Source organism: Schistocerca nitens, chromosome 11 (assembly GCF_023898315.1).
Source record: "Schistocerca nitens isolate TAMUIC-IGC-003100 chromosome 11, iqSchNite1.1, whole genome shotgun sequence".
Classification (NCBI taxonomy): Eukaryota; Metazoa; Arthropoda; class Insecta; order Orthoptera; family Acrididae; genus Schistocerca; species Schistocerca nitens.
Genome location: NC_064624.1, coordinates 176986507 through 177003618, shown reverse-complemented (window position 1 = coordinate 177003618; position 17112 = coordinate 176986507). Strand labels below are relative to the sequence as shown.

The window sequence follows — 17112 nt, the reverse complement described above, 5'->3', positions numbered from 1 at the left end:
CTACATTAAGATTCAATTGCCATTCCCTGCACCATGCGTCAATGCGTTGCAGATCCTCCTGCATTTCAATAAATTTTCCATTGTTAGAACCTCTCGACTTACTACAGCATCATCCGCAAAAAGCCTGTGAACTTCCGATGTTATCCACCAGGTCATTTATGTATATTGTGAATAGCAACGGTCCTATGACACTCCCCTGCGGCACACCTGAAATCACTCTTACTTCGGAAGACTTCTCTCCATTGAGAATGACATGCTGCGTTCTGTTATCTTGGAACTCTTCAATCCAATCACACAATTGGTCTGATAGTCCATACTCTCTTAATTTGTTCATTAAACGACTGCGGGGGATTGTATCAAACACGTTGCGGAAGTCAAGAAACACGGCATCTACCTCTGAACCCGTGTCTATGGCCCCCTGAGTCACGTGGACGAATAGCACGAGCTGGGTTTCACACGATCGTCTTTTTCGAAACCGATAATGTCTGCTACAGAGTAGATTTCTAGTCTCCAGAAAAGTCATTATCCTCGAACATAATACGTGTTCCAATATTCTACAACTGATCGACGTTAGAGATATAGGTCTATAGTTCTGCACATCTGTTCGACGTCCCTTCTTGAGAACGGGTATGACCTGTGCCCTTTTCCAAGCCTTTGGAACGCTACGCTCTTCTACAGACCTACGGTACACCGCTGCAAGAAGGGGGGCAAGTTCCTTCGTGTACTCTGTGTAAAATCGAACTGGTATCCCATCAGGTCCAGCGGCCTTTCCTCTTTTGAGCGATTTTGTTTCTCTATCCCTCTGTCGTCTATTTCGATATCTACCATTTTGTGATCTGTGCGACAATGTAGAGAAGGAACTACAGTGCAGTCTGCCTCTGTGAAACAGCTTTTGAAAAAGGCATTTAGTATGAGTCTTGTACAGATACCATTTTAGAATGGTTCGATGCGCCTTTCGTACAGTGGATGACGGGATGTTCAACTGTCGTGACACTGCCCGCGCACTGCCCGACGATCGGCAATTAGGCGTAGCGTTGTCTGCCGTAGCGACAGCCATTCCATCAACCACCTGTGATGCAACAGCTCGTCGGCCTCTTCCCGGAGCGACGCCCAGTTCTCCAGTTGATTCAGACTTCATCATCACGCTCCACACAGCAGGTGGAGAAAGACGACCCTTCCGTAATCCTTTCAGGCGGCGATATTCTCGATGTGCAGCTGCAACATCACTGTTATTCTGATAAGAGAGCTTCACCAATAATGCGCTGCTCCTTTTGTCCAAGCTGATTTTGACACGTCAACATGTGCACTGCAACTGGTCGGGTGTGTGAGACTGTGAATCGGGATGACTGATTGCAGCATCCGGCCGCCACTGATAGAACTGGACGGTGGCGCTGTAACGCATGGAAATCATGCACCCCATCTACATCTACATCTACATCCATACTCCGCAAGCCACCTGATGGTGTGTGGCGGAGGGTACTTTTAGTACCTCTATCGGTTCTCCCTTCTGTTCCAGTCTCGTAATGTTCGTGGGAAGAAAGATTGTCGGTATGCCTCTGTGTGGGCTCTAATCTCTCTGATTTTATCCTCATGGTCTGTTCGCGAGATATACGTAGGAGGGAGCAATATACTGCTTGACTCTTCGGTGAAGGTATGTTCTCAAAACTTCAACAAAGCCCGTACCGAGCTACTGAGCGTCTCTCCTGCAGAGTCTTCCACTGGAGTTTATCTATCATCTCCGTAACGCTTTCGCGATTACTAAATGATCCTGTAACGAAGCGCGCTGCTCTCCGTTGGGTCTTCTCTATCTCTTCTATCAACCCTATCTGGTACGGATCCCACACTGGTGAGCAGTATTCGAGCAGTGGGCGAACAAGTGTACTGTAACCTGCTCTGGACATTAATGCTGCCAAGTTTGGCAAAGTTCAATTGTAACCACCCAGTACTATTGGTTAGAAGAGGGAGTGACATGATTTGGGTAAAACTGGAGGGACCGCTCAGAATATTGGAGGCTGAGATGGTTGACCAGTATATTTGACAGCTTCACAATACTGGAGTATGAAGTGTCCCTTTTGCAATATTCCCCATTTTCGAGGGGAAACGTGAATAAAAATGACTGTATGTGACTGAAAATGAACTGCAAAAATCGATTTATCTGTGAAGGGTAATAACACTAACTGCAAAAATATACAATATAGATCGATAGATGCAGAAAAGACATTATTTTTATTATATGAGATTATAATGTGTAAGTAATTAAAAGAAGTATTATTATCTTTGTGAGAATATAAAAACACAATTCAGTGCTCATTCTTCTGTCTAGTCTGTTTTGTTCTGTTCGTTCTGGTGTTAGCTGGAATAAGGTACGCAAGCTATTGTGCTGCGCTAGCATTTGTTTCTGTCGTAACGCAATTGCAAATATTTAATGGTCTAAACTGTGTCCTAGTAAGAATATATTAGTATAAGGTGATCACCGTGTGTTATTTCAAGAACCTAAGCCACATTTATCTTATGAAAAGAATATTTGATGAAAATTATTTAGCATGTTTCCAGCTGCTGCGGAGCGCATAACAGTGATCTCTGACTGTTAACAATTAGCCGCCATTACGCGGTACATTTAAAAATATTTTTTCACAGCACAATGTCTGATAGCCGCAGCGGAAGAAATTACGTAAAAATATTCAGTGAGATTAATTGAAGGAATCCAATGAAATAATTTTATTAAAACTTGTCTATTTTCTGTAGTAGTATTAATTTCAGACCAGTAAACTGGAGCTGATTAATATTACGCTATTGCATTTACAGTAGTTTGTAGGGAGCCTAGCGCTCGATAAAACCAGATATAATACGTAATTGGCAAGCTACGAAATTCATTATTTTGCTTATTATATCTCTTTTGTATTTTTTTTTTGAAAGCTAAACGTAAAAACTAACATCATCATCATCATCATCATTTAAGACTGATTATGCCTTTCAGCGTTCAGTCTGGAGCATAGTCCCCCTTATAAAATTCCTCCATGATCCCCTATTCAGTGCTAACATTGGTGCCTCTTCTGATGTTAAGCCTATTACTTCAAAATAATTCTTAACCGAATCCAGGTACCTTCTCCTTGGTCTGCCCCGACTCCTCCTACCCTCTACTGCTGAACCCATGAGTCTCTTGGGTAACCTTGCTTCTCCCATGCGTGTAACATGACCCCACCATCTAAGCCTGTTCGCCCTGACTGCTACCTCTATAGAGTTCATTCCCAGTTTTTCTTTGATTTCCTCATTGTGGACACCCTCCTGCCATTGTTCCCAACTACTAGTACCTGCAATCATCCTAGCTACTTTCATATCCGTAACCCCAAGCTTGTTGATAAGGTAACCTGAATCCACCCAGCTTTCGCTCCCATACAACCAAGTTGGTCGAAAGATTGAACGGTGCACAGATAACTTAGTCTCGGTACTGACTTCCTTCTTGCAGAAGAGAGTAGATCGTAGCTGAGCGCTCACTGCATTAGCTTTGCTACACCTCGCTTCCAGTTCTTTCACTATGTTGCCATCCTGTGAGAATATGCATCCTAAGTACTTGAAACCGTCCACCTGTTCTAACTTTGTTCCTCCTATTTGGCACTCAATCCGTTTATATTTCTTTCCCACTGACATTACTTTCGTTTTGGAGATGCTAATCTTCATACCATAGTCCTTACATTTCTGATCTAGCTCTTAAATATTACTTTGCAAACTTGCAATCGAATCTGCCATCACAACTAAGTCATCCGCATACGCGAGACTGCTTATTTTGTGTTCACATATCTTAATCTCACCCAGCCAGTCTATTGTTTTCAACATATGATCCATAAATAATATGAACAACAGTGGAGACAGGTTGCAGCCTTGTCTTACCCCTGAAACTACTCTGAACCATGAACTCATTTTACCGTCAACTCTAACTGCTGCCTATCCATGTAAAGATCTTTAATTGCTTGCAAAAGTTTGCCTCCTATTCCATAATCTCGTAGAACAGACAATAAATTCCTCCTAGGAACCCGGCCATATGCCTTTTCTAGATCTATAAAGCATAGATACAATTCCGTGTTCCACTCATAACACTTCTCCATTACTTGCCGTAAGCTAAAGATCTGGTCCTGACAACCTCTAAGAGGCCTAAACCTACACTGATTTTCATCCAATTGGTCCTCAACTAATACTCGCACTTTCCTTTCAACAATACCTGAGAAGATTTTACCCACAACGCTGATTAAAGAGATACCTCTGTAGTTGTTACAATCTTTTCTGTTTCCATGTTTAAAGATTGGTGTGATTACTGCTTTCGTCCAGTCTGATGGAACCTGTCCCGACTCCCACGCCATTTCAATTATCCTGTGTAGCCATTTAAGACCTGACATTCCACCGTATTTGATGAGTTCCGACTTAATTTCATCCTCCCCAGCTGCTAAAAACTAACTTCACTAAAAATCAGTAACAGATCACGATAAATCAAAGGCAAACAAATTTACTAGGAGAGTGTTTCCTCTAAAATACAGGGTGAGTCACCTAACATTACCGCTGGATATATTTCGTAAACCACATCAAATACTGACGAATCGATTCCACAGACCGAACGTGAGGAGAGGGGCTAGTGTAATTGGTTAATACAAACCATAAAAAAATGCACGGAAGTATGTTTTTTAACACAAACCTACGTTTTTTTAAATGGAACCCCGTTAGTTTTGTTAGCACATCTGAACATATAAACAAATACGTAATCAGTGCCGTTTGTTGCACTGTAAAATGTTAATTACATCCGGAGATATTGTAACCTAAAGTTGACGCTTGAAACCTCCGACGTTCAGTTGCGTGTTCTAACAAACACGGGCCACGGTCGGCGAGCAGCATCTGCAGGGACATGTTTACGATGACGACCGTGTTTACGAGTGTGGCTGTAGTGCACTGTTGTGGTTTGGTCTAGCTGTCGCAGTGTCCGCATGTAGCGCTTGCTGCTATTGTTATTCTGCATTCGTCTCCGCACGCAGACCAACTGTAGTACACCGTGTTACCAGACGTCTGTGATAGTGTAGTGTTGTAGGAAATGTGACCACGGTGTATTCGAACTCTGAAAAGGCGGAGATGATACTCATCTATGGCCAGTGTCGACGAAATGCAGCTGAAGCCTGCAGGGTGTATGCAGAACGGTACCTGGACAGAGAGCATCCAACGTGCCGCACATTGCAAAACATCTACCGCCAACTGTATGCAACAGGTATGGTCGTAGCACGCAAACGGGTCCGTAACAGGCCCGTCACAGGAGAAGCGGGTGCAGTTGGTGTGATGGTATGGGGTGCCATTGGTCACACGTCTCCGTCACCTCTTGTTCGCATTGACGATACTTTGAACAGTGGGCGTTACATTTCAGATGTGTTACGACCCGTGGCTCTACCCCTCATTCGATCCCTGCGAAACCCTACATTTCAGCAGGATAATGCACGACCGCACGTTGCAGGTCCTGTACGGGCCTTTCTGGATACAGAATACACACTTCCAATGTGCGTTCACCGCGATGTCGCCAAACACGGATGCGACGATTATGATGCTGTAAACAGAACCTGGATTCATCCGAAAAAAAATGACGTTTTGCCATTCGTGCAACCGGGTTCGTCGTTGAGTACACTATCGCAGGCGCTCCTGTCTGTGATGCAGCGTCAAGAGTAACCGCAGCCACGGTCTCCGAGCTGATACTCTATGCTGCTGCAAACGTCGTCGAACTGTTCGTGCAGATGGTTGTTGTCTTGCAAACGTCCCCATCTGTTGACTCAGGGATCGAGACGTGGCTGCACGATCCGTTACAGCCATGCGGATAAGATGGCTGTCATCTCGACTGCTAGTGATACGAGGCCGTTGGGATCCAGCACGGCGTTCCGTATTACCCTCCTGAACCCACCGATTCCATATTCTGCTAACACTCATTGGATGTCGACCAACGCGAGCAGCAATGTCGCGATACGAAAACCGCAATCGCGATAGGCTACAATCCGACCTTTATCAAAGTCGGAAACGTGATGGTACGCATTTCGCCTCCTTACACGAGGCATCACAACAACGTTTCACCGGGCAACGCCGGTCAACTGCTGTTTGTGTATGAGAAATCGGTTGGAAACTTTCCCCATGTCAGCACGCTTTAGGTGTCGCCATCGGCGCCAACCTTGTGTGAATGCTCTGAAAAGATAATCATTTACATGTCACAGCATGTTCTTCCTGTCGGTCAAATTTCGCGTCTGTGGCACGTCATCTTCGTGGTGTAGCAATTTTAATGTCCAGTAGTGTATATATAGATTTTAATGTACATGACGATTTCAGTTTCGTTTACGAACAACATTTAAAGCGAGTTTTACTTCCAAGCCTTTCGTCTACTTTCGTGTATGCATTAAGTGTAATTTGTAGTGGCAGCACTGCAACTGGTAGGTGTGCTTTGTCCCCCCCCAACGTCTCCCCCCCCCCCTCCCACAACGCCAGCCAACGCTTGCATCCTCCTCTCCCCGCACTCCCCTCACAACTCTGCCGTCTTACAGTTAACACACTGTACGGATGTGCTCGAAGAATGACTGTAGTCTGGAGGGAAATGTGAGAGTGGGTATTGTTAGTTATTACAGTTTGAACAGCTTCGAAATCTCGTGTTCTGAGTCGGAGATGGAGCCGTTCGAGCACGGGGTGTCGCAGCGAGTGACGCACGGAGCGCAGCAATTGGAGGGAGCGGCTGTCCAGGGAAGGCGCGACTCACCGATGAGCGTCAGCATCATGGAGGAGGTGACGTAGGCGATCAGGATGACGATGAGCGACGCGACGATGGCCAGCGGGATGGAGCGGCGCGGGTTGGTCGCCTCCTCGCCGGTCGTCGCGATGATGTCGAAGCCGATGAAGGCGTAAAAGCAGGTCGCCGCCCCCGTCAGCACCTGCGGCACAACACGTGGCGCGTCAGCGGGCAGTCGGCGGTCTCACCAGCCAGCTGCTTCCACAAAGCCAAAATGGTTCAAATGGCTCTGACAAGGGAACATTCCCATCGCACCCCCCTCAGATTTAGTTATAAGTTGGCACAGTGGATAGGCCTTGAAAAACTGAACACAGATCAATCGAGAAAACAGGAAGAAGTTGTGTGGAACTATGAAAAAATAAGCAAAATATACAAACTGGGTCGTCCATGCGTAAGATAGGCAACATTAAGGGCAATGTGAGGCGAGGAGCGCCGTGGTCCCGTGGTTAGCGTGAACAGCTGTGGAACGAGAGGTCCTTGGTTCAAATCTGCCCTCGACTGAAAATTTTGCTTTCTTTATTTTCGCAAAGTTGTGATCTGTCCGTTCGTTCATTGACGTCTCTGTTCACTGTAATAAGTTTAGTGTCTGTGTTTTGCGACCGCACCGCAAAACCGTGTGATTAGTTGACGAAAGGACGGGCCTCTCCAATGGGAACCGAAAACATTTGATCGCAAGGTCATAGGTCACCCGATTCCTCCACAGGAAAACACGTCTGATATTTTGTATACGACACTGGTGACAGCATGTGCGTCACATGACAGGAATATGTTGTCGACCCACCTAACTAGTACACTTGGCGAATGGGTGAAAAGATTCTTCTACCTTGCCCGATTTAGGTTTTCTTGTGGATGTAATAATCACTCCAAAAAAAGTGTTGAAAACATAAGAGTTTTTCACATAAACTGAAAATAAAAAGTTAAAATTTTCGGTCGAGGGAAGATTTGAACTCAATACCTCTCGTTCCACAACTGCTTACGCTAACCACGGGACCAAGGCTCTTGTGAACTCACGCCGTCCTAGATGTTGCATATCTTACACACGGACTGCTCAGTTTGTATATTTTGCTTATTTTTTCATAGTTCCACACAACTTCTTCCTGTTTTCTCGATTGATCTGTGTTCAGTTTTTCAAGGCCTATCCACTGTGCCAACTTATAACTAAATCTGAGGGGGGTGCGATGGGGATGTTACCTTGTGAGCACTATGGGACTTAACTTCTTGTTTCACCAGTCCCCTACAACTTAGAACCACTTAAACCTAACTAACCTAAGGACATCACACACATCCATGCCCGAGGCAGGTTCCACACTGTAGCGCCTAGAACCGGTCGGCCACTCCGGCCGGCCGAGAAAATCAGACAACTAAAACCTACGGTCGGTTGATCGGCTGGTTGATTCGGGGGAGGGGACCAAATAGCGATGTCATCAGTCCCGTCAGATTAGGGAAGGCTGGGGAAGGAACCATCCCGGCATTTAATCGGAGCGATTTAGGGAAATCAAAGGAAACCTCGATCAGGATGGTTGGACGCGGGTTTGAACCATAAAATCTGTGAAACGCTTCAAAAATCACTGCAGGTAAGTAACGACGGCGTCGTGATGGTGTGGCCACGGTGTTTGACTGCGGAAGCCGATATCTGTGTTCAAATCTCCCTCGCGCTTTTTATTTATTTATTTATTTTTTTTTTTTTTACAAAGTTAATAACTTTCCGTCTGGCCATTGACGAGTCTGTTCTCCTTCTGCAGTCTCGGCAGTTGTACTATACACTGGTTCCAGAACATCGGTCACGTGGTAAGAATATATTACCGTCACAAGTAAATGTGGTGAATAGTGAGACCTCTCAAAGAAATGAAAACACTAAATAAACGCGTGCGAACCATCTTACAACAAAATTCGAGAGTTAGAACTTCCAAATGGGAACGTAAGAGTCATGACGTGTGATACTCTGTTGTTGTTGTTGTTGTTGTGGTCTTCAGTCCTGAGACTGGTTTGATGCAGCTCTCCATGCTACTCTATCCTGTGCAAGCTTCTTCATCTCCCAGTACCTACTGCAACCTACATCCTTCTGAATCTGCTTAGTGTATTCATCTCTTGGTCTCCCTCTACGATTTTTACCCTCCACGCTGCCCTCCAATACTAAATTGGTGATCCCTTGATGCCTCAGGACATGTCCTACCAACCGATCCCTTCTTCTAGTCAAGTTGTGCCACAAACTTCTCTTCTCCCCAATCCTATTCAACGCCTCCTCATTAGTTATGTGATCTACCCATCTAATCTTCAGCATTCTTCTGTAGCACCACATTTCGAAAGCTTCTATTCTCTTCTTGTCCAAACTAGTTATCGTCCATGTTTCACTTCCATACGTGGCTACACTCCATACAAATACTTTCAGAAACGACTTCCTGACAGTTAAATCTATACTCGATGTAGAACAAATAGGAGGTAGAACAAATAGGAGGTACGTACGTTTGGAATTCCTTACACCTTGCTGTTGCGGACGGATGTTAGACCGCGACACAGGTACAAATTTGAATACAGCGAATAGGCACGTCAATGACCGCACGGACAGTTAATAATTTTGTGAAAAAAATGGGGGATGAGGGAAATATGAACAAAGAGGTCACAGTTCGTAGTAATCGACGTAAGTGATGGAGTGATTTCTGTGCTGTTCCTTATCTATATAAACGATTTAGGAGACAATCTGAGTAGCCGTCAGATGATGCTGTGCTTGTAGTCTAGTAAAGTTATCAGAAGATCACAAAAAAATTGCAAAACGGTTTAGAAAAGATATCTGTATGGTGCGAAAATTGGCAGTTGACCCTAAATACGAGGTGCATTCAAGTTCTAAGGCCTCCGATTTTTTTTCTCCTGACTGGAAAGAGATAGAAACATGCACATTGTTTTAAAATGAGGCCGCGTTCATTGTCGATACGTCCCAGAGATGGCAGCACCGTACGGCAGATGGAATTTTACCGCCAGCGGCGAGAATGAGAACTGTTTTAAATACTTAAAATGGCGACGTTTTCCTTACTTGAACAGCGTGCAATCATTCGTTTTCTGAATTTGCGTGCTGTGAAACCAATTGAAATTCATCGACAGTTGAAGAGACATGTGGTGATGGAGTTATGGATGTGTCAAAAGTGCGTTCGTGGATGCGACAGTTTAATGGAGGCAGAAGATCGTGTGACAACAAACCGAAACAACCTTGGGCTCGCACAAGCCGATCTGACGACATGATCGAGAAAGTGGAGAGAATTGTTTTGGGGGATCGCCGAATGACTGTTGAACAGATCACCTCCAGAGTTGGCATTTCTGTGGGTTCTGTGCACACAATCCTGCATGATGACCTGAAAATGCGAAAAGTGTCATCCAGCTGCGTGCCACGAATGCTGACGGACGACCACAGGGCTGCCCGTGTGGCATGTTGCCAAGCAATGTTGACGCGCAACGACAGCACGAATGGGACTTTCTTTTCGTCGGTTGTGACAATGGATGAGACGTGGATGCCATTTTTCAATCCAGAAACAAAGCGCCAGTCAGCTCAATGGAAACACACAGATTCACCGCCATCAAAAAAATTTTGGGTAATCGCCAGCGCTGAAAAAATGATGGTGTCCATGTTCTGGGACAGCGAGGGCGTAATCCTTACCCATTGCGTTCCAAAGGACACTGCGGTAACAGGTGCATCCTACGACAATGTTTTGAAGAACAAATTCCTTCCTGCACTGCAACAAAAACGTCCGGGAAGGGCTGCGCGTGTGCTGTTTCACCGAGACAACGCACCCGCACATCGAGCTAACGTTACGCAACAGTTTCTTCGTGATAACAACTTTGAAGTGATTCCTCGTGCTCCCTACTCACCTGACCTGGCTCCTAGTGACTTTTGGTTTTTTCCAACAATGAAAGACACTCTCCGTGGCCGCACATTCACCAGCCGTGCTGCTATTGCCTCAGCGATTTTCCAGTGGTCAAAACAGACTCCTAAAGAAGCCTTCGCCGCTGCCATGGAACCATGGCGTCAGCGTTGTGAAAAATGTGTACGTCTGCAGGGCATTTACGTCGAGAAGTAACGCCAGTTTCATCGATTTCGGGTGAGTAGTTAATTAGAAAAAAAATCGGAGACCTTAGAACTTGAATGCACCTCGTAATGAAAACTGAGCTCATCCACATGAGTGCTAAAATTAATCCGGCAATCTTCGGTTACACGATACATCTGTCAAATCTAAAGGCCGTACCTTTGACTAAATACCTATGAAGTGCAAGTGCGAACAACTTAAATTGGAAAGAACACATGGAAAATGTTGTGGGGAAGGTAAACCAAAGACTGCGTGTTATTTGCACAACACTTAGGAGATGCAGTATATCTGCTAAAGAGACTGCCTACCCTACGCTTGTGCGTCCGCTTTTAGAACACCGGTGCACGGTCTGGGATCCTTACGGGATACGATTAATGGAGTGCATCGAGAAAGTTCAAAGAAGAGCAGCACGTTTTGTATTATCGCGAAGTGGGGGAGAGACTGTCACTGACATGATACAGGATTTGGGGTGGACATCACGGAAACAAAGGCGTTTTTCGTTGCGGGGGAATCTTCTTACAAAATTTCAATCACCACCTTTCTCCTACGAACGGGAAAATACAGGGTGATTCAAAAAGAATACCACAACTTTAAAAATGTGTATTTAATGAAAGAAACATAATATAACCTTCTGTTATACATCATTACAAAGAGTATTTAAAAAGGTTTTTTTTCACTAAAAACAAGTTCAGAGATGTTCAATATGGCCCCCTCCAGACACTCGAGCAATATCAACCCGATACTCCAACTCGTTCCACACTCTCTGTAGCATATCAGGCGTAACAGTTTGGATAGCTGCTGTTATTTCTCGTTTCAAATCATCAATGGTGGCTGGGAGAGGTGGCCGAAACACCATATCCTTAACATACCCCCATAAGAAAAAATCGCAGGGGGTAAGATCAGGGCTTCTTGGAGGCCAGTGATGAAGTGCTCTGTCACGGGCTGCCTGGCGGCCGATCCATCGCCTCGGGTAGTTGACGTTCAGGTAGTTACGGACAGATAAGTGCCAATGTGGTGGCCCTCCATCCTGCTGAAATATGAATTGTTGTGCTTCTTGTTCGAGCTGAGGGAACAGCCAATTCTCTAACATCTCCAGATACTGTAGTCCAGTTACAGTAGCACCTTCGAAGAAAAAGGGACCAAAAACTTTATTGGCTGAAATGGCACAGAAAACGTTCACCTTAGGCGAGTCACGTTCATTCTGAGTTGTTTCCCGCGGATTCTCAGTGCCCCATGCTGAACAACTGTCGTCGATTCACTTCTGCCGTACTCAATAACACAAAAAGCTTTCTGTTGAGCGGTCGCCATCTTAGCATCAACTGACGCTGACGCCTAGTCAACAGCGCCTCAAGCGAACAAATGTACAACTAAATGAAACTTTATAGCTCCCTTAATTCGCCGACAGATAGTGCTTAGCTCTGCCTTTTGTCGTTGCAGAGTTTTAAATTCCTAAAGTTGTAGTATTCTTTTTGAATCACCCTGTATTTTGTTGACTCCGACGTACATAGAGAGAAACTATCATCATGACAAGATAATGGAAATCAGAGCTTGCAGGGAAAGATATACGTATTCGTTTTTTCCGCTGCTGCTCGAGATTGGAATAACAGGGAGTTATTGGGAAGGTGGTTCCATGAATCCTCTGCCAGGCACTTAGGTGTTATTTGCAGAGTAGCCATATAGATGTAGATATGAACACGCATCTTCCCCGTCGCAGTCCAACACCGTGACCACACAACAACGACACCACGAATATTCAAATTCGCTCGAATGCCGCCCGGAGTGGCCACGCGGTTTGGGGCACCATGTAACGGATTGTACGGCCCCTCCAGCCAGAGGTTCGGGTCCTCCCTCGGGCTCGGGTGTGTGTGTTGGTTTTAGCATCAGTTCCAAAGTTGTTCCGGAAGTTTGAGACCAAGGGTTCTGTTTCAAACGTTAAGAAAATAGGACGACAGCGTCGTGTTCGAACACGAGAAAACATTGCTGTCGTGCGTGGCCGCAAGCCCCAGAAAATCGATTCGCCAACCAGTTGTGAAAATTACCGAACTATCAGTTTAATAAGTCACTGCTGCAAAATACTAACGCGAATTATTTACAGACGAATTGAAAAACTGGTAGAAGCGGACCTGGGGGAATATCAGTTTGGATTCCGTAGAAATGTTGGAACACGTGAGGCAATACTGACCTTACGACTTGTTGTTGTTGTTGTGGTCTTCAGTCCTGAGACTGGTTTGATGCAGCTCTCCATGCTACTCTATCCTGTGCAAGCTTCTTCATCTCCCAGTACCTACTGCAACCTACATCCTTCTGAATCTGCTTAGTGTATTGATCTCTTGGTCTCCCTCTACGATTTTTACCCTCTACGCTGCCCTCCAATGCTAAATTTGTGATCCCTTGATGCCTCAAAACATGTCCTACCAACCGATCCCTTCTTCTAGTCAAGTTGTGCCACAACCTTCTCTTCTCCCCAATCCTATTCAATACCTCCTCATTAGTTACGTGATCTACCCACCTTATCTTCAGCATTCTTCTGTAGCACCACATTTCGAAAGCTTCTATTCTCTTCTTGTCCAAACTAGTTATCGTCCATGTCTCACTTCCATACATGGCTACACTCCATACAAATACTTTCAGAAACGACTTCCTGACACCTAAATCTATATTCGATGTTAACAAATTTCTCTTCTTCAGAAACGATTTCCTTGCCATTGCCAGTCTACATTTTATATCCTCTCTACTTCGACCATCATCGGTTATTTTACTCCCTAAATAGCAAAACTCCTTTACTACTTTAAGTGTCTCATTTCCTAATCTAATTCCCTCAGCATCACCCGACTTTATTTGACTACATTCCATTATCCTCGTTTTGCTTTTGTTGATGTTCATCTTATATCCTCCTTTCAAGACACTGTCCATTCCGTTCAACTGCTCTTCCAAGTCCTTTGCTGTCTCTGACAGGATTACAATGTCATCGGCGAACCTCAAAGTTTTTACTTCTTCTCCATGAATTTTAATACCTACCCCGAATTTTTCTTTTGTTTCCTTTACTGCTTGCTCAATATACAGATTGAATAACATTGGGGAGAGGCTACAACCCTGTCTCACTCCTTTCCCAACCACTGCTTCCCTTTCATGCCCCTCGACTCTTATAACTGCCATCTGGTTTCTGTACAAATTGTAAATAGCCTTTCGCTCCCTGTATTTTACCCCTGCCACCTTCAGAATTTTAAAGAGAGTATTCCAGTCAACATTGTCAAAAGCTTTCTCTAAGTCTACAAATGCTAGAAACGTAGGTTTGCCTTTTCTTAATCTTTCTTCCAAGATAAGTTGTAAGGTCAGTATTGCCTCACGTGTTCCAACATTTCTACGGAATCCAAACTGATCTTCCCCGAGGTCGGCTTCTACCAGTTTTTCCATTCGTCTGTAAAGAATTCGCGTTAGTATTTTGCAGCTGTGACTTATTAAACTGATAGTTCGGTAATTTTCACATCTGTCAACACCTGCTTTCTTTGGGATTGGAATTATTATATTCTTCTTGAAGTCTGAGGGTATTTCGCCTGTCTCATACATCGTGCTCACCAGATGGTAGAGTTTTGTCATGACTGGCTCTCCCGAGGCCGTCAGTAGTTCTAATGGAATGTTGTCTACTCCCGGGGCCTTGTTTCGACTCAGGTCTTTCAGTGCTCTGTCAAACTCTTCAAGCAGTATCTTATCTCCCATTTCGTCTTCATCTACATCCTCTTCCATTTCCATAATATTGTCCTCAAGTACATCGCCCTTGTATAAACCCTCTATATACTCCTTCCACCTTTCTGCTTTCCCTTCTTTGCTTAGAACTGGGTTGCCATCTGAGCTCTTGATATTCATACAAGTGGTTCTCTTCTCTCCAAAGGTCTCTTTAATTTTCCTGTAGGCAGTATCTATCTTACCCCTAGTGAGACAAGCCTCTACATCCTTACATTTGTCCTCTAGCCATCCCTGCTTAGCCATTTTGCACTTCCTGTCGATTTCATTTTTGAGACGTTTGTATTCCTTTTTGCCTGCTTCATTTACTGCATTTTTATATTTTCTCCTTTCATCGATTAAATTCAATATTTCTTCTGTTACCCAAGGATTTCTATAAGCCCTCGTCTTTTTACCTACTTGATCGTCTGCTGCCTTCACCACTTCATCTCTCAGAGCTACCCATGCTTCTTCTACTGTATTTCTTTCCCCCATTCCTGTCAATTGTTCCCTTATGCTCTCCCTGAGACTCTCTACAACCTCTGGTTCTTTCAGTTTATCCAGGTCGCATCTCCTTAAATTCCCACCTTTTTGCAGTTTCTTCAGTTTCAATCTGCAGTTCATAACCAATAGATTGTGGTCAGAATCCACATCTGCCCCAGGAAATGTCTTACAATTTAAAACCTGGTTCCTAAATCTCTGTCTTACCATTATATAATCTATCTGAAACCTGTCAGTATCTCCAGGCTTCTTCCACGTATACAGCCTCCTTTCATGATTCTTGAACCAAGTGTTAGCTATGATTAAGTTATGCTCTGTGCAAAATTCTACAAGGCGGCTTCCTCTTTCATTCCTTCCCCCCAGTCCATATTCACCTACTATGTTTCCTTCTCTCCCTTTTCCTACACTCGAATTCCAGTCACCCAAGACTATTAAATTTTCGTCTCCCTGAATAATTTCTTTTATTTCGTCATACATTTCATCAATTTCTTCATCATCTGCAGAGCTAGTTGGCATATAAACTTGTACTACTGTTGTAGGCATGGGCTTTGTGTATATCTTGGCCACAATAATGCGTTCACTATGCTGTTTGTAGTAGCTAACCCGCACTCCTATTTTTTTATTCATTATTAAACCTACTCCTGCATTACCCCTATTTGATTTTGTATTTATAACCCTGTAATCACCTGACCAAAAGTCTTGTTCCTCCTGCCACCGAACTTCACTAATTCCCACTATATCTAACTTTAACCTATCCATCTCCCTTTTTAAATTTTCTAACCTACCTGCCCGATTAAGTGATCTGACATTCCACGCTCCGATCCGTAGAACGCCAGTTTTCTTTCTCCTGATAACAACGTCCTCTTGAGTAGTCCCCGCCCGGAGATCCGAATGGGGGACTATTTTACCTCCGGAATATTTTACCCAAGAGACGCCATCATCATTTAATCATACAGTAGAGCTGCATGTCCTCGGGAAAAATTACGGCTGTAGTTTCCCCTTGCTTTCAGCCGTTCGCAGTACCAGCACAGCAAGGCCGTTTTGGTTAATGTTACAAGGCCAGATCAGTCAATCATCCAGACTGTTGCCCCTGCAACTACTGAAAAGGCTGCTGCCCCTCTTCAGGAACCACATGTTTGTCTGGCCTCTCAACAGATACCCCTCCGTTGTGGTTGCACCTACGGTACGGCCATCTGTATCGCTGAGGCACGCAAGCCTCCCCACCAACGGCAAGGTCCATGGTTCATGGGGGGAGGCCTTACGACTTATCTTAGAAGAAAGATTAAGAAAAGGCAAATCTACGTTTCTAGCATTTGTAGACATAGAGAAAGCTTTTGACAACGTTAACTGGAATACTCTCTTTCAAATTCTGAAGGTGGCAGGGGTAAAATACAGGGAGCGAAAGGCTATTTACAATTTGTACAGAAATCAGATGGCAGTTATAAGAGTCGAGGGACATGAAAGGGAAGCAGTGGTTGGGAAGGGAGTAAGACAGGGTTCTAGCCTCTCCCCGATGTTGTTCAATCTGTATATTGAGCAAGCAGTAAAGGAAACAAAAGAAAAATTCGGAGTAGGTATTAAAATCCATGGAGAAGAAATAAAAACTTTGAGGTTCGCCGATGACATTGCAATTCTGTCAGAGACAGCAAAGGACTTGGAAGAGCAGTTGAACGGAATGGACAGTGTCTTGAAAGGAGGATATAAGATGAACATCAACAAAAGCAAAACAAGGATAATGGAATGCAGTCAAATTAAATCGGGTGATGCTGAGGGGATTAGATTAGGAAATGAGACACTTAAAGTAGTAAAGGAGTTTTGCTATTTAGGGAGTAAAATAACTGATGATGGTCGAAGTAGAGAGGATATAAAATGTAGACTGGCAATGGCAAGGAAATCGTTTCTGAAGAAGAGAAATTTGTTAACATCGAGTATAGATTTAAGTGTCAGGAAGTCGTTTCTGAAAGTATTTGTATGGAGTATAGCCATGTATGGAAGTGAAACATGGACGATAACCAGTTTGGACAAGAA

General features: G+C 44.3%; 1 protein-coding gene across 1 annotated transcript in view; it reads right to left on the bottom strand.

Annotated features, from left to right (window-relative positions):
• LOC126213052 (probable cationic amino acid transporter) overlaps positions 1-17112 on the bottom strand; it is a 717466-nt gene that overhangs the window by 149674 nt on the left and 550680 nt on the right. Inside the window, exon 6 of the mRNA XM_049940623.1 lies at positions 6761-6932. Coding sequence (XP_049796580.1) covers positions 6761-6932 — 172 coding nt within the window. The remainder of the gene's footprint in view (positions 1-6760; positions 6933-17112) is intronic.